Below are 18,419 nucleotides of genomic sequence, written 5' to 3'. Positions count from 1 at the left end.
CCCTAGTTCTAGATTACCCCACGAGGGGAAACATCCTCTCTGCATCTACCCTGTCAAGCCCCTTCAGAATCTTACATGTTTCAATAAGATCACCTCTCATCCTTCTAAACTCCAATGAGTATAGGCTCAACCTGCTCAACCTTTCTTCATAAGACAACCCCTTCATCTCAGGAATCAACCTCGTGAACCTTGTCTGAACTGGCTCCAATGCACGTATATCCCTCCTTAAATAAGGAGACCAAAACTGTACACAGTACTCCAGCTGTGGTCTTACCAACGCCCTGTACAGTTGTAGCAGAACTTCCCTACTTTTATACTCCATCCCCCCTTGCAATAAAGGCCAACATTCCATTTACCTTCCTTATTACTTGCTGTACCTGCATGCCTACTTTTTGTGTTTCATGTACAAGGAACCCCACATCCCACTGTACCTCAGCATTTTGTAATCTCTCCCCATTTAAATAATAATTAGATTTTTGATTTTTCCTACCAAAGTGGATAACCTCACAGTTTCCCACATTATTCTCCATCTGCCAGATTTTTGCCCACTCACTTAGCCTATCTATATCCCTTTGCAGATTCTCTGCATCCTCCACACAATTTGCTTTCCCACCTATCTTTGTATCATCAGCAAACTTTGCTACATTACACTCGGTCCCTTCATCCAAGTCATTAATATAGATTGTAAATAGTTGAGGCCCCAGCACTAATCCCTGTGGCACCCCACTAGTTACCGTTTGCCAACCTGAAAATTATCCATTTATCCCGATTCTCTGTTTAATCCTCTACCCAACCCCGTGAGCTCTTATCTTGTGCAGTAACCTTTTATGTGGCACCTTATCGAATGCCTTCTGGAAATCCAAATGCACGACATCTACTGGTTCCCCTTTATCCACCCTGCTCGTTACATCCTTAAAGAACTCCAGCAAATTTGTCAAACATGATTTCCCTTTCATAAAACCATGCTGACTCTGTCTGACTGTATTATGATTTTTTTAATGTCCTGCTACCACTTCCTTAATAATGGACTCCAGCATTTTCCCAATGACAGATGCTAGACTAACTGGTCTAAAGTTGCCTGCTTTCTGTCTCCCTCCTTTCTTAAATAAGGGCATTACATTTGCAGTTTTCCAGTCCGCTGGGACCTCTCCAGAATCCAGGGAATGTTGGTAAATTACAACCAATGCATCCACTATCTCTGCAGCCGACCTGCCGAGATTTCCAGCATTTTCTAATTTTATTTCAGATTCCAGCATCCGCAGTATTTTGCTTTTGAAAACATGCTCGCTGTTTCCAGTCATCACCTCACAGATACGGATATACATAAAATATGCCAAAATATGCTATTTGAATGTATCAGGTAGTTTACCATGCAGAGATTGTTTTAGCGTGCTCTCAATTATTGCCATTGGATCCTGTTGTAAATAACTATATACTGAGTTATATGGAACAGATGCATCTGGTTTTGTAAATGGATATCATTGCAGCACAGTGTAGCTTTAAGCTGCATTAATTTAAATAGGAAGACCATTAGTCACAGCAGCGCGGGTTGCATGTTTAAGCAGAGAATTACAACTAACCCAATTATAGATTCAAAGCAACATGAACATTTATCTCACAATGAGCTACTCTTTATCAGCACCTACCTGTCTAGATTATTGATTTGTCTGATGTTGTTACCATATAGTTTGAGCTCTGTAATCTCACAATTATTCTCCAAATTCTCAATCACTTCTATGGAATTACAGGAAAGGTCCAAAATCTTTACTCCAGGCAACTGCAGTAAAATAAAGTGCAGGTTTTCTGAATATGTTACATCCTTTGCATAACAGTAAATAAAAGTACATTTCCTTATCTGAACCAGACATGAGAAAATTGGATGTGAAATTTTGCAACTTGAGCAGATTAATAATTGGATTACAACAGCCTGTTACCAGTCCTCCATTATGGTCACTAAAATAAGCAGGCATTTCAGAACATTGTAGGTATACTGCTGCAGAAGGGCACCAATACTTTAAAGCGTTGCTTGCTACAAAACACTGGTCAAATCTCGCAAAGCAGCAGGTGATGGGGAGGATACCACGCTAGGATACAATTCTGAAATTTACCAAATTTGATATAGAATAGCATTAAACTCAAGATAATTCTTGTTGCTTTATCCCGGAATATTCTTACACACAGCAAAATGTGCTAAGTTGAGGAACACAGCAGTATGCCCTCCGTGTCTAGACTTGGCAAGCCACATGTTATTACTGCGGCACATTGCTTGATTGTGTCTGTGCCAAAATGGGCTTCTGTAGTACGCAGACAAACTGACTTGCCTGCTTCCATGCACTGTGATGCAAGATTTTTTGCAGCATGTCATGATGGAGTGGGTGATACAGTAACAATATATACAAGCAATTTTGTAGCACCATTCCAGGCTCTTGTTCGAAATCCAATGTGCACATTTTCTGACTAAGAATTAGAAAAGAAAAGTGTTCAGTTTTACCATTTTTATTTCACCATATTTTAGCAGGTCCAGCGCTTCACCTTCATTGCTCTTCATTTTATATTCAGTGAGGTGTGTTCAAAGAATTCCAAAATGGAGTGAACATTATTTATTTATATACTTGGATGAAAATTGCATTCACATGGTAGAATGATGCTCCCATTGTTTTCCTTTCATTGCCAGAATTAATAGGCCTGAATTAGGAAAATCTTTTTCTCAATAAACTACCTTCCCCTCTTCTCTTCCACTTCTTCTCCCCTCCCCCACCACCTAACAAGACTGATATTGAGTCATACAGCACAGGAGGCCATTCGGCCCATCATGCCTGTGCCAGCTCTTTGAAAAAGCTACCCAATTAGCCCCCATTGAGTGGGTTATCATGAGTGGGGAAAAATAATTTAATGCTCAACAAAGTGGACTGTGTCCAATGTTTATACTATGGACTGTTGAAGACTTACCTTGGAAAAGGTTTGGCCTATGAGGGTGAAAATCTTATCAAAGCAGAAACACTAACCTGTGAACATTCTTCAGAAAAAAGACACACTTATTCTATGTTTAAATAGTTTTTATGAGAAGGAAAGTATGGTGATGGAATAGTGAATGCTTACCGTTTCAAGCTTTTGTATCTTTTTGATTCCTTTTCCATGTAGGTCTAACATGTCGCCACTCCTACTTTCATTTAATTGTTCTGCCAAAAACTTGAAAATAAAATCAAGAACTAGTTAATGGAATATCATTATTCTCAGTTGGGAGAAAGCGTGGACATAGCAGGTTACATAGGATTATATAGGATATATGATACAGAAACAGGCCATTCACCCCAAACAGTCCATGCCAGCATTTATGCTCCACTCAAATTAGACAATGACCTTTCATTTTCGGATTAGAATTCTGTCCAGACTGATTAAAAGTATCTTCGATGTACTAGCTATAAGGATCATAAGTGAAATGAGTTTGGGGAATTACAACACTTGCTTAACCTGAAGTATAAAAGTGCCCAAATGCGCAATCTCACTGAGAGAAGCAGATGTCCTTTGCATAGCTGCTAAGGAAAGCCTGGAGAGATAACAGCTGTTAGAGTGCATTAGTTGGAGGATAAGAATAACATATATCTAGGATTTGTTGTCTACCGTGATTGGCTTACAGAGAGGTAAGCAGTTGGTGCTGAACCTTTGCACCTCCAACTGCAGGGCATGGTATGTGTCCATAGGATAGATAAAGAAAGCAAGACTTGCATTTCTATAGCACCTTTCACGACCTCAGGACATCCCCAAAGCGCTTCACAGCCAATTAAGTACTTTTGAATTGTAGTCACTGTTGTAATATAGGGAAATGAAGCAGCCAATTTGTGCACAGCAATGTGCTAATGACTAGATTGTGTGTTTTTTTTTAAATTGAAGAGCAGCCAGGGAGCAGGGGTCCCCACCAGAGAATACATCAGACGAGGATAGGGTCAGGCGTGACAGTGAAACCCTCCATGGCCAAATAGCACTCCCTGAGAATGCGAATTAAAACAGGACGAGATACTGGAGGGCGCCGATCTCTAACACGTGAGGACTTGCAGTGGAGCAGGGGAGGTAACATTGCAGATTCTGTACTGCTCCTGCAGGCATAGCGCAGGCTGAATTCAGAGAGAGAATCGTTGAACAGTTCTGTCCCGCCACTGAATTTTAAAAATGTTGCGGGGGGGGGGGGTGCAGCGGAACAATTCATTTAGTAGGAAAGTGACCTTTTCATGGTCATAACACAGAACTATATGAGTAGATAACTGCCTTAGGCAGTAGCATTAAAAAAAAGATGAAAAATTAGAGAAATGGCAAGAAAGTGAAAATTGTGAATTGAATTCAGAATGTAGCCAGTTAATTGCTGGGTTAAGTTGGTTTGAATCTCAAGCCATCGTTTACAGTGGTAATGGAGGAGTGATGGGGGAGATAGGAGCTAAGGATAGTGATATAGTCATGCATTTTATGCCGTGCTTTGCTGCTCATCATGACATGAGGGGTTCCTGGTATCTGCTGTCTACCCAGCAAGGGCTCAAACCCATAGGGGTGTGTGTGTGCGAGAGAATTAAACAGGGTCTCTTCAAACTGATGAGCACAACAAGGAACCACCGAGATATTCAGATTCTGTTAGCATCAAATTTTCATCTATTTCTGTATTTATTGACTTACTGGCATGTTATTTCTGTTGTAAACTTAAAAAAACACATCATCTGATATTTTCAATAACGATTATACTGCTTTTCTTGAGGTAGCTGACTTGGTTCGGAAGTCAGGATAAGGGGCTTTGCATTGCCCCAAATGTACCTGAACTCCATCTTCCTTCTGCATATGAACTTTCTTATTTTTCACCCTCCACGTCCCTTAATCTTCAGCCAGGAGAGGACAGCAAATGTTTTGATATGTTTGCAGATGATCAGGGGAGAATAAGCCTTTCCAAAACAATAATAAATATTGAATTCCATTTCTTAAAGAATGGAACAAAAATTGCTCCCGTTGTAGGTTAGAGCACTTTGCTTCACCTTTCGGAATTGGGTTTGCATCCAATCTAGTCTAATCAGATGAAAGCATTCTCTGTCTTCGAGTTGCAAGGCTCCGATGTGAAACGTGCTTAAGCAGTCTCAAGCTAGTTCTTAGTGGGCATATGTCCACAGCACAAAACTGCCTGTAATTTGGCAAAAGTTGGCACTCTCATTCAGAGATTGGTGCGGGAACTGGATTTTTCAATTGTTAGCTGTTTACTCTGTGCTGTATTTTACAGTGAATCTACATGAGGGCTGTTTTCCTTCAATGTATAATGGGACCGAGGGAGATAGACATGGTGGGAAATCGTGAAATAAACTGAAACCAACAATTTTTTCCCATACTGTGTTAATCCCGGCTTTCCTCCCAAAAAACGGAAAGTGAAATTTCTAACAACGTTGCTTATGAAATATCTGCTGTTACAGGTTAAGACTTCATTAGTTAACATTCGAAGAAAGATGTGACAGTTTTCCACTGGAGGAAAGAGTAAAACAACCCAGGTAAGAATGAACTCATCTACTGATTTGCAGTTAATTCAACAATGGGACAGTTAAACTCTTTGGAAAAGTGCCTGCACAACATGGATTTTGCTGCAATTGTTACATTAGCTGGTTCCTGTCCGTGGGAGGAGGCTGCCCAGGATCGAGTGAGGACTCCATCAACTACCAGTGGGCTTTTAAACAGTCTCCTGCACCCGCTCACCAGCACTTTGATCATCTAAGCAGCACTCTACACACTTTAAAAGTGCGAGCAGCAAACTAAAAACCCCAATGCATTGCTCAGCTGGTTATTCCTCATGGGAAATTGAACATCTGACGGTGCGGTTGATTATATAAATCATTTCAAATGCAAAGAAACGTAGGACTAACCAACAAATTAATTTAAATATATTTTTCCAATACAGACTACATAAGTAGACAACACACAATGTTTAGAACTTGAATTCCAATTTATTCTTTAAGTTTCAAAGCTCAGAGGCTAATTATAAAAAATAAGAACAAATACTTTGGTTCTAATGCCTACAAATTAACCTTTCAAAATGCATATGGCAATTTATTCAAATTTGCTACTCTACTCAAAGTTGTGCTCTCCAGACTTGAAGCAACACCCCTGATCATTACTTTACGAGTTAAATTGGTTAAAATAATTGTAAATGTGCATTATTGCAGGTGGGCTCTGATTGGCCAGGCTTCTGCCACTGAGGCAAATGAACTCCAGCAGTGAAACAAACTCACCTTGCACAAAACATACAGAATTGGAATTACCATTTGTTACCATTAAAATAAAATAAATATGGTGAGATTAACATGCACCTGTATATTCACCATTATAGGCAATTATGTTACATTGACTTTTTTTTTTGTTCTTCTCTTCAATTGAGTCAGATTGGAGGTAAAATCCATTAAAAATGCTTCCTGAATTTTAGGTCATGGTTTCCACGTTTCTGTATTATTGCCTGCACAGGAATTTATCAAGCAACTATTACAGGTTCAAATAGTGTTATATTATATTTACACCAACCGGGTCCTTGGGAGTACCATCTGTGGGAGTAGTTGCAGTAACATCTTTAACAGAAGCAGAACGTTTTGCTCTGGAACGGGTTGATCTTACACCCTGATTGCTGTGCAGTCTTTGCACTTTGGTCTGACACCTGGGGAATGCATAAAAATATATATTAACCAGAACTTTAAAACAAAATACAAATAGAAAAGAAGGAAAAAAAGACTTGCATTTATATAGTGCCTTTCACAATCTTATGATATCCCAAAGTGCTTTACAGCCAATGAAGTACTTTTGAAGTGCAGTCACTGTTGTCATCATCATAGGCAGTCCCTCAAAATCGAGGAAGACTTACTTCCACTCTAAAAGTGAGTTCTTAGGGGACTGTACAGTCCAATACGGGAATTACAGTCTCTGTCACAGGTGGGACAGTCGTTAGAGGACAGGGTGGGTGGGGAGTCTGGTTTGCCGCACGCTCCTTCCACTGCCCGCGTTTGTTTTCTGCATGTGCTCAGCGCTCTCCCGGATGCACTTCCTCCACTTAGGGCGGTCTTTGGCCAGGGATTCCCAGGTGTCGGTGGGGATGTTGCACTTTATCAAGGAGGCTTTGAGGGTGACCTTGAAACGTTTCCTCTGCCCACCTGGGGCTCGCTTGCCGTGTAAGAGTTCCGAATGGAGCGCTTGCTTTAAGAGTCTTGTATCAGGCCTGTGAACAATGTGGCCCGCCCAATGGAGCTGATCGATATGGTCAGTGTTTCGATGATGGGGATGTTGGCCTGATCGAGAACACTGACGTTGGTGCGTCTATCCTCCATGGGATTTGCAAGATCTTGCGAAGACATCTTGGTGGTACTTCTCCAGCGATTTGAGGGGTCTACTGTATATGGTCCACGTCTCTGAGCCATACAGGAGGGCAGGTATCACTACAGCCCTGCAGACCATAAGCTTGGTGCCAGATTTGAGGGCCTGATCTTCGAATACTCTCTTCCTTAGGCGACTGAAGGCTGTGCTGGCGCAATGGAGGCGGTGTTGAACCTCGTCGTTGATGTCTGCCCTTGCTGATAATAGGCTCCCGAGGTATGGAAAGTAGTCCACGTTGTCCAAGGCCACACTGTGGATCTTGATAACTGAGGTGGGGGGGCAGTGCTGTGTGGCGGGGTCAGGTTGGTGGAGGACCTTTGTCTTACAGATGTTTAGTGTAAGGCCCGTGCTTTCGTACGCCTCGGTGAAGATGTTGACGATGGCTTGGAGTTCAGCCTCTGAACGTGCGCAGACGCAAACGGTGTCCGCGTACTTTAGTTCGACGACAGAGGATGGGAAGGTCTTGGATCGAGCCTGGAGGCGACGAAGGTTGAACAGGTACCCACTGGTTCTATAGTTTAGTTCCACTCCAGCCTGGAGCTTGTTGAGTATGAAGTGGAGCACTGCAGCGAGGAAGATTGAGACGAGGGTTGGCGCGATAACGCAGCCCTGCTTGACCCCGGTCCGGATGTGGATTGGGTCTGTGGTGGATCCGTTGGTCAGGATCACGGCTTGCATGTCATCGTGGAGCAGGAGGAGAATGCCGACAAACTTTTGGGGAAGCCGAAACGGAGAAGGACGCTCCATTGTCCCTCGCGGTTAACAATGTCAAAGGCCTTTGTAAGGTCAAAGAAGGGTTTATTGCTGTTCCCTGTTATATTGTAATATAGAAATGTACACATGCAACGTAATCAACCTCCCAAACATATTTTGTTTCTCCACCTCCTCATTATCCACACTTTCCCTTGCCTCTTCTTTCCGGAAGATGCTGACTCTGTAATCATATATATTAGACTATATATATAGCTAATTCAAAGTGACTCTTCATCAGACAGTCACAGTTGCGTTATATCGAAGCAATGAGATTCTGAAATCCTTTTTGCACTAAGGATTCTGATAAAAGCTTCCCGAGTTCTGAAATGTTATTAAGTCACTAAAACAGCACAGACAATTGCTGAGGAATGGTTTCAAGGGTGTCGGTAGCCCTCCATTGTCACCCAAATGGCTATTCTTAATGTGCGAATGTTACAAATTCATGGGTCTACAGTTGATATTCTCTCAGGCTCCTCATTCCCAGTCACTCCAATAAGTGGACCTTATATCCCCTATGAACAGAAGCAATGCCCAATATTCAATTATTCAAGGGGATCATAACAATTGTATTAGATACTGTGATCTCACACAGAAAAGAGAAAGTAACAAAGAGAGAGAAAAAGAGGGAATGAGCAAGAGAGAGAAAGAGAAAGGGAGAGAGAAAAAAAGAATTATATGCAAGAGTGAAAAATAGAGCAAGTCACATACAAGAAAAACAGCTCTCTACCTCCTCCCTCAACTTTCTGGGGCTTATTTTATTCGATCCTGGGATGTGAATGTTGAAGGTGGTGGATGGAGTGCCAATCAAGCGGACTGTTTTGTCCTGGATGGTGTCAAGCTTCTTGATTGTTGTTAGAAACATAGAAACATAGAAACATAGAAAATAGGTGCAGGAGCAGGCCATTCAGCCCTTCTAGCCTGCACCGCCATTCAATGAGTTCATGGCTGAACATGAAACTTCAGTACCCCCTTCCTGCTTTCTCGCCATAACCCTTGATCCCCCGAGTAGTAAGGACTTCATCTAACTCCCTTTTGAATATATTTAGTGAATTGGCCTCAACTACTTTCTGTGGTAGAGAATTCCACAGGTTCACCACTCTCTGGGTGAAGAAGTTTCTCCTCATCTCGGTCCTAAATGGCTTACCCCTTATCCTCAGACTGTGACCCCTGGTTCTGGACTTCCCCAACATTGGGAACATTCTTTCTGCATCTAACCTGTCTAAACCCGTCAGAATTTTAAACGTTTCTATGAGGTCCCCTCTCATTCTTCTGAACTCCAGTGAATACAAGCCCAATTGATCCAATCTTTCTTGATAGGTCAGTCCCGCCATCCCGGGAATCAGTCTGGTGAACCTTCGCTGCACTCCCTCAATAGCAAGAATGTCCTTCCTCAAGTTAGGAGACCAAAACTGCACTCATCCAGGCAAGTGGAGAGTATTCCATCACACTCCTGACTTGTGCCTTGTAGATGGTGGAAAGGCTTTGGGGAGTCAGGAGGTGAGACACTCGCTGCAGAATACCCAGCTTCTGACCCGCTCTTGTTTCCACAGTATTTATGTGGCTGGTCCAGTTAAGTTTATGGTCAATGGTTATATCCCCAGGATGTTGATGTGGGGATTCGGCGATGGTAATGCCATTGAATGTCAAGGGGCGGTGGTCAGACTCTCACTTATTGGAGATAGTCATTGCCTGGCACGAATGTTACTTGCTACTTATCAGCCCGAGCCTGAATGTCATCCTGGTCTTGCTGCATGCGGGCATGGACTACTCCATTATCTGAGGAGTTGCAAGTGGCACTGAACACTGTGCAATCATCAGCGAATATCTCCACTTCTGACTGTCATGTATCTTACATTATTATATATAACTGTATCCTAACATGCTATACATGACTGTAATAAGATATGACCTGTAACCACCATCATACCTTACCACCAGGGGTGCACTTGCAAGAGACAGGTACATAAGGACAGGTCTCAGGCAAGTGCAGCATTCCAGAGCTGTGAAATAAAGGTGCAGGTCCAGAGTGACCTTGACTTCACTACATGCCTCGTGTGAATCTGTACTGAGGGGACAGGACTTTACAGTGGCGACGAGTTACGGGATTACAGAATCCACAGAATGGCGAACAACGGATCAGATGAAAAGTACAATGCTGTAGACAATTGGGAGGACTTTATAGAAAGGCTCCAGCAAAGCTTTGTAACCAAATACTGGTTAGGCGACGATAAGGCAAACAAGAGAAGAGCCCATCTCTTGACCAGCTGTGGCTCGAAAACATACGCTTTAATGAAGGATCTGCTGCCACCCGAGAAACCAGCAAGCAAGTCGTTTGAAGAATTGAGCACACTGGTAAGAGACCACCTGAAGCCAGCGAGCAGCCTACACATGGCCAGACACAGGTTCTACAACCACAGACGCTGTGTGGGCCAGAGCATACCCGATTTCGTGGCGGAACTTCGGAGACTGGCTAGTTTATGTGAGTTCTCCGATGAACTGAGGAGAGAAATGCTGAGAGGCTTTTTCATTGAAGGAATAGGCCACGCAGGCATATTCCGAAAGCTCATAGGGACCAAGAACCTGACCTTAGAGGCAGCAGCACTGGTTGCACAGACATTCTTGGTAGGGGAAGAAGAAACGAGGTTGATTTACAATGCAGGTACGACAACTAACGAAATATCGAAACAAGAAGTTCACACACAGACAAAACCGGGAGAACAAGCTCTCGACAGCAGGCAGTGGTGCCAGAAGCCATCAAGGACCACAGGAACGGCCGTTCACACCTCATCAACCCACAATGCGAGCAATCAACTACAAACTGAGAGAAGCTCAAGAGAGATCAGCCAGACGCAGCTCATTCTTTGGGAACAATGAAAGCAGTCTGTGCTGGAGGTGCGGGGGTGGGCACTCGTCAAGGGGATGTTGATTTCAGCAGGCTGTTTGCAGGAACTGTGAATATACAGGGCATTTGGCCCGCATGTGCAAAAAAAACGGCAGCTCGGCTGGTATACGAATCGGATGGATCGAAAAGCGGACCAGAAGACGGTGGGGAGAGTACCCGGAACACCGGTGTACAGCGGGTCAACACGATCAATGACCGCTGCTCCTACAACAGCACACCTCCTATAATGATGAGGGTCCTACTCAACGGGATACCTGTCAACATGGAGCTAGATACGGGAGCGAGTCAATCTCTCGTGGGCGCTCAACAATTTGAACAACTGTGGCCACATAAAAGAGACAGACCAAAACTCACAAGGGTCGACACCAAACTAAGGACCTATACCAAAGAAATCGTACAAGTCCTCGGCAGCGCCATGTAATCTGTCACACACAAAGGGACAGTGAACCGACTTCCCCTGTGGATTGTCCCCGGAGACCCCCCAGCACTGCTGGGGAGAAGCTGGCTGGCAAAACTAAACTGGAAATGGGATGATGTCCATGCCATGTCATTAGAGGAACGGATCTCCTGCTCAACAGTTATAAAGCGATTTGAACATCTCTTTCAGCCAGGTGTGGGCACTTTCAAAGGGGCCAAAGTCAAAATCTACATCACACAGGATGCTAGGCCGGTCCATCTCAAGGCCAGAGCTGTACCCTATGTGATGAGGGAAAAGATTGAACACGAACTAGACAGGCTTCTGCGGGAAGGCATTATATCACCTGTGAAATTTAGCGACTGGGCAAGTCCCATCGTCCCAGTCATGAAGCCTGATGGATCCGTACGAATCTGTGGGGACTACAAATCTACCATAAACAGAGTCTCCCTACAGGACCAGTACCCGCTGCCCAGGGCGGAGGACTTATTTGCCACATTGGCTGGAGGTAAACTTTTCTCAAATCTAGACCTCACATCTGCATATATGACGCAAGAATTGACCGAGGAATCCAAGCTACTCACCACCATCAACACACATCGAGGCCTTTTCATGTACAATCGATGCCCATTCGGCATCAGGTCGGCACCTGCCATATTCCAGTGCAACATGGAGAGTCTGCTCAAGTTCATCCCGGGGACGGTTGTATTTCAAGACAACATACTTATCACGGGCAGGGACACCGACTCCCATCTCCGTAATTTGGAGGAAGTACTAAAGCGGTTGGATCGGGTAGGCCTACGAGTCAAGAAATCCAAGTGCCTGTTTCTCGCACCCGAGGTTGAATTTTTGGGCAGAAGGATTGCCGCTGATGGAATCCCCCCAACAGAGTCCAAAACAGAAGCAATTCGCCTGGCACCCAGGCCCCGGAATGTCTCAGAACTGCGCGCCTTTCTCGGGCTACTCAATTACTTTGGGAACTTTATGCAGAACTTAAGCACGCTGCTGGAGCCTCTCCACGTGCTACTCAGAAAGGGGTGCAATTGGTTTTGGGGGGACGCCCAGGAACGCGCCTTCAATAAGGCACGCAACCTTCTGTGTTCCAACAGTGTTTTGACTTTCTTTGATCCAGGCAAAAAGCTAGTTCTCACATGCGATATGTCAGCGTATGGAGTCGGGTACGTTTTGCAATATGTCAATAGTGCGGGCAAATTATAACCCATAGCTTATGCCTCCAGGTCACTTTCGCGGGCGGAGCGCGGGTACGGAATGGTAGAGAAGGAGGCGCTCGCGTGCGTGTACGGTGTCAAAAAGATGCACCAATACCTTTTCGGGGCCAAGTTCGCATTAGAAACCGACCACAAGCCCCTCACATCCCTCCTATCCGAGAGCAAAGCAATAAACGCCAACGCCTCGGCGCGAATTCAACAGTGGGCACTCATGCTGGCGTCCTACGACTATACCATAAGGCACAGACCAGGCACAGACAACTGTGCCGACGCGCTTAGCAGGCTACCCCTGGCGACCATGGAAGGGTCTGACGAACAGGACTGTGAGATAGTCATGGCAATCAATGCCTTTGAGCCCACAGGTTCGCCCATGACCGCTTGTCAAATCAGAGCCTGGACGTCCAGCGACCCCACGTTATCCTTAGTAAAAAGATGTGTCCTAACCGGTGACTGGGCAGAGGCTCGCGATGCCTGCCCCGAGGAATTAAAACCCTTTCACAGGCGCATGCATCAGCTATCACTACAAGCAGGCTGCCTGATGTGGGGCAGCCGAGTAGTCATGCCTCTGCGAGGCAGAGAGGCATTTGTCCGGGAGCTCCACCGTGAGCACCCGGGGATCGTTCTCATGAAGGCCATAGCCAGATCCCATGTCTGGTGGCCTGGTATTGACGCAGACTTGGAGCTCTGCGTCCGAAGGTGCACCATTTGTGCCCAACTCAGCAATGCCCCCAGGGAGGCTCCCCTGAGCCCCTGGCCCTGGCCTACCAAACCGTGGTCGCGGGTGCACGTAGACTATGTGGGCCCATTCATGGGCAAAATGTTCCTCGTAGTTGTAGATGCATTTTCAAAGTGGATCGAATGCACCATTTTGAACTTGAGCACAACCTCCACCACTGTGGAGAGCCTCGCAACCATGTTTGCAACGCACGGAATCCCTGACATATTGGTCAGTGACAATAGTCCGTGCTTCACCAGCGCAGAATTCCAAGATTTTATAATTGACCACGGCATAAATCACGTCAAGACGGCACTGTTCAAGCCGGCCTCCAACGGCCAGGCGGAGAGAGCAGTGCAAATCATTAAACAAGGCATGCTTAAAATCCAAGGTCCCACGCTGCAGGGTCGCCTGTCGTGACTGCTGCTGGCATACAGATCTCGTCCGCACTCATTGACTGGGATCCCCCCCACGCAATTGTTGATGAAAAGGACTTTAAAAACAAGGCTATCATTAATCCTCCCAGACATGCACGAAATCGTTGAGGCAAAGCGCCGCAAGCTGACTGAGTACCATGACAGAAATTCGAGGGGGAGATGGAATGAGATAGGGGACAAAGTGTTTGTACTAAACTATGGCAGGAGTCCCAAATGGCTTGCAGGGACAGTAATGGGCAAGGAAGGAAACAGGCTACTGGTAGTGCAAATGGACAATGGCAAAACCTGCCGGAGGCATGTAGACCAAGTCAAAAGCAGATTTACCAACAACACTGCGGAACCAGAGGCAGACTACAATGTGGAACTCGCACCACACCTGGTGGACAGACAGAGGGAACAACCTGAGGAAAGGGCAATCCCAACAGACAGCCCAGGCGAGTCAACAACAATCACACCAATTGAAACAGACAGCCCAGGCGAGATACCAGCAACCATACCCAAAGAAAAACAGACACCAAGGCAAACAACTGAACCACTCAGATGCTCCACGCGAGAGTGTAGACCACCTGAGAGACTGAACCTATAAGGACAATAAGACCTTGAGGGAGGGTGATGTCATGTATCTTACATTATTATATATACCAGTAACTGTATCCTAACATGCTATACATGACTGTAATAAGATATGGCCTGTAACCACCAGCATACCTTACCACCAGGGGTGCACTTGCAAGAGTCAGGTACATCAGGACAGGTCTCAGGCAAGTGCAGCATTCCAGAGCTGTGAAATAAAGGTGCAGGTCCAGAGTGACCTTGATTTCACTACATGCCTCGTGTGAATCTGTACTGAGGGGAGGGGACACTGACCTTATGATGGAGGGAAGGTCATTGATGAAGCAGCTGAAGATGGTTGGGCCTAGGACACTGCCCTGAGGAACTCCTGCAACGATGTTCTGGGGCTGTGAGGATTGGCCTCCAACCACCACAATCATCTTCCTTTGTGCTAGGTATGACTCCAGCCAGTGGAGAGTTTCCCCCCCGATTTTCATTGACTTCAATTTTACTCGGGCTCCTTGATGCCACACTCGATCAAATGCTGCCTTGATGTCAAGGGCAGTCACCTCACCTCTGAAATTCAGCTCTTTTGTCCATGTTTGGATCAAGGCTGTAATGAGGTCTGGAGCTGAGTGGTCCTGGCGGAACCCAAACTGGGCATCGGTGAGCAGGTTATTGGTAAGTGCCGCTTGATAGCACTGTCAATGACACCTTCAATCACTTTGCTGATGATTGAGAGTAGACTGAGGGGGCAGTAATTGGCCAGATTGGTTTTGTCCTGCTTTTAGTGGACATGACATACCTGGGCAGTTTTCCACATTGTCGGGTAGATGCCAGTGTTGTAGCTGTACTGGAACAGCTTGGCTAGAGGAACGGCTCGTTCTGGAGTATAAGTCTTCAGCACAACAATCGGGATGTTGTTGGGGCCCATAACCTTTGCTGTATCCAGTGCGCTCAGCCGTTTCTTGATATCATGTCATGGTGGCGGACAATTAAACAACGAAAGGGAGGAGCCCAAGAGGCTCCATGAATATCCCCATCCTCAATGATGGCGGAGCCCAGCATGCGAGTGCAAAAGCCAAGGCTAAAGCGTTTGCAACCAACTTCTGCCAGAAGTGCCGAGTGAATGATCCATATCAATCTCCTCCTGAGGTCCTCACCATCACAGAAGCCAGTCTTCAGCCAATCCGATTCATTACACGTGATATCAAGAAATGGCTGAAAGAGGACTGACTCGCCAAGCTACCCATCAAAGTTACCATCTTGAATTAAATGCTGTACCCTTGATGTGGGGGTTTGTGGCACCTGTATGTCTTATTCAGTCAAGCCCCCTGACATGCACAATGAATGTAAACCCATTCTATCTCAATGACTAGAAATACCTAGGACCACACCTTAACAGACACCATTGTCTCAAAGGTAATGTAACATGCAAAAGTAAACAATTTGATATTGGGCCCACCTGGTGTCTGTACCTGGGAACCAGCCTAATTGGAATGTTAAAGGATTTATGTATCACTGGGAGTTAACCCTTTGTTACATTTTTGCCTTTTAAGACTTCCTAGCCCAAAGAGAGGAAGCTGAACCGTTCCTGGAAACACTACAATACCAGGTCGGTGCGTGGAGTGGACAGAGCAAGTTGTAGCTAAATCTACCCTTTCTATCTATGGCATAACATGAATTGAAACAAAAATCTTTCCAGGCTATATAGGCAGAATTTCCAAAATATTAGAGTGGGCTTACACAGGGAGTCTCCTCAGGCTAGTTGACTGCAAAGGGCATCATAACTAAGTATGGTTCTGTCCTTACCCGATATCCACACTTTCCAGCAAGAATCACTGGAGAGCCAACAGGAATGAGATTCCTGGCTGATTTTCTCCCCATTCTAACTCAGCAGCTAGAAGATGAATTGAGGCATCTCAACTGTAACCCAATTGAAATCGGCTAACACAGCACAGACCAGGGGGAGGGTGGGGGGCAAACCTGGGATGTTCTTGCTCTGTATCGCTCAGTTATATCAGCTAATGCATTTACTCGCAACGCCATCAGGAAACTCAAAACTGTACAACTTTAATTAAAACAAACAAAAACAGGAATACACGTGATGTGAATAAACAACCAAATTCTTCTGACCCTGTTCACAATATAGGGCCCAAGCCACAAAACAGGCACCCGGGCCCAATACAAAGCCCCAAGCCCCGGTCACAGTACATGATCCCGACCACAATACATGGCTCTGAGCACAATACAGGGCCATAGTAACTGTACAATACTTTAATATATAAAAAAACAAAAATGGAAATACACACGTAGTGTGAACAAACATCCAAACACTCAGCTTGCTCGATCTTTTTGGCCTGCTACAATTTATGCAGTGTTTGAAACCTTACTGATGGCTCAAAGTAGATATTTTGCAAACTATTAGATTGAGACAGGTCGAAAATAATCGATATCAATAGGCATCAACTGGAACAGTTAACATTGGTTGCAACAGTTTGTGCAGATTAATGCAACTATTGGTTGTATTGTGGATTTCCAAAGGCGTTCGACAAAGTACCACATAATAGGCTTGCCAGAAAAGTTGAAGCCCATGGAATAAAAGGGACAGTGACAGCATGGATACAGAATTGGCGAAGTGACAGAAAACAGAGAGTAGTGGTGAATGGTTGTTTTTCGGACTGGAGGAAGGTATACAGTGGTGTTCCTCAGGGGTCGGTACTGGGACCACTGCTTTTCTTGATATAAATTAATGACTTGGATGTGGGTGTACCGGGAACAATTTCAAAATTTGCAGATGACACAAAACTTGGAAGAATAGTGAACAGTGAGGAGGGGAGTGATAGACTTCAAGAGGATATAGACAGGCTGGTGGAATGGGCGGACACCCATTTAATGCAAATTTAATGCAGAAAAGTGCGAAGTGATACATTTTGGTAAAAGAAGGTGATTGGCAAAAGAACCAAAGGCAACATAAGAAAAAAAACATTTTTACACAGCGACTGGTTAGGATCTGGAATACACTGCCTGAAAGGGTGGTGGAGGCAGACTCAATCACCGCTTTCAAAAGGGAGTTGATAAGTAACTGAAAGAAAACAGTTGCAGGGCTATGGGGAAAGGGCGGGGGAGTGGGACGAGGTGAGGTGCTCTTGCGGCAAACCGGCACAGGCTCAATGGGCCGAATGGCCTTCTTCCGTGCTGTTATGATTCTATGATCGGTGGCTATTCCCCAAGCAACTGCACCGAGTGTTGTTGACCATATTTTTGAAGAAAAATTAAATTTGAAAATCTGTCTATAAACAATTAAAATTGAATTGAAGAAATTTTCAAAAACAATGTATAATTAACAAATCAAAAAATACTATTAACAAATTAAATCTCAACAACTCATGACTGATAAACTACAAGAACACAGATGTGAAGAACGTTGATGAAAAGTACTTTGTCACTCTGACAGGCTGTGGCCTTTATATAGTGCAAGAGATGGGGAGGGGGGGGCACAATGGTCAGTGCTGTCCCAATCAAAAACATCATCTGGAAATGTCACCCACCATGCTTTCCCCAGCAAACCTTGTCCCGACTGCAGTGTGTGCACAGAATGTTCAAAGAACTCTGCATTGTCAAGATAAAGTTGCCAGTATTTACTTCCTTTATTGCTTCAGAAACTGAAGCCTCCATCTCTACCCAAACTTGAACAAAAGCAAATTGAAATAATGCAAGAACTCTTCAATTAGATTTCAAGATTATTTTTGTGTTGATTTATAAAAAAGAAAGCCTGCCCATTTCCTTGCAATAACCTTGCAATGCGTTCATATGAGCCTCACTGTCTTACACAATGTAAAGGCTTTACACTGCCCACTCCTTCTCTATGTGTACCAGGCCATGCTCCTCGTTGCTGGAGATATCCTAAAAGCTCTGTATCACTTCACCAGACATGCCCCGCCCATCCAAGCGGCTCTCACCTTCTAGCTCCCGACTCAGCCTGAGGACACCCACCAGCACCTTTTAACTCTCCATATGCGGTGACAGGCCTTCAGCCTCA

The 18,419-nt window shown here is 44.8% G+C and overlaps 1 protein-coding gene across 4 annotated transcripts in view; it reads right to left on the bottom strand.

The window, feature by feature from the left end:
• The window catches only part of LOC139226628 (protein phosphatase 1 regulatory subunit 7-like), a 105,712-nt gene that overhangs the window by 82,390 nt on the left and 4,903 nt on the right, over positions 1-18,419 (bottom strand). For all 4 annotated transcript variants that reach the window (XM_070857520.1, XM_070857519.1, XM_070857521.1 and 1 more), the window contains exons 2-4: positions 6,535-6,664; positions 3,100-3,189; positions 1,647-1,777 (exon numbers count right to left, since the gene is read on the bottom strand). In XM_070857520.1, coding sequence (XP_070713621.1) covers positions 1,647-1,777; positions 3,100-3,189; positions 6,535-6,664 — 351 coding nt within the window. The remainder of the gene's footprint in view (positions 1-1,646; positions 1,778-3,099; positions 3,190-6,534; positions 6,665-18,419) is intronic.

The sequence above is a fragment of the Pristiophorus japonicus genome, chromosome 16, assembly GCF_044704955.1.
Source record: "Pristiophorus japonicus isolate sPriJap1 chromosome 16, sPriJap1.hap1, whole genome shotgun sequence".
NCBI lineage: Eukaryota > Metazoa > Chordata > Chondrichthyes > Pristiophoridae > Pristiophorus > Pristiophorus japonicus.
Note: the sequence above shows the minus strand (reverse complement) of the source record. Positions and strands in the feature narration are given on the sequence as shown.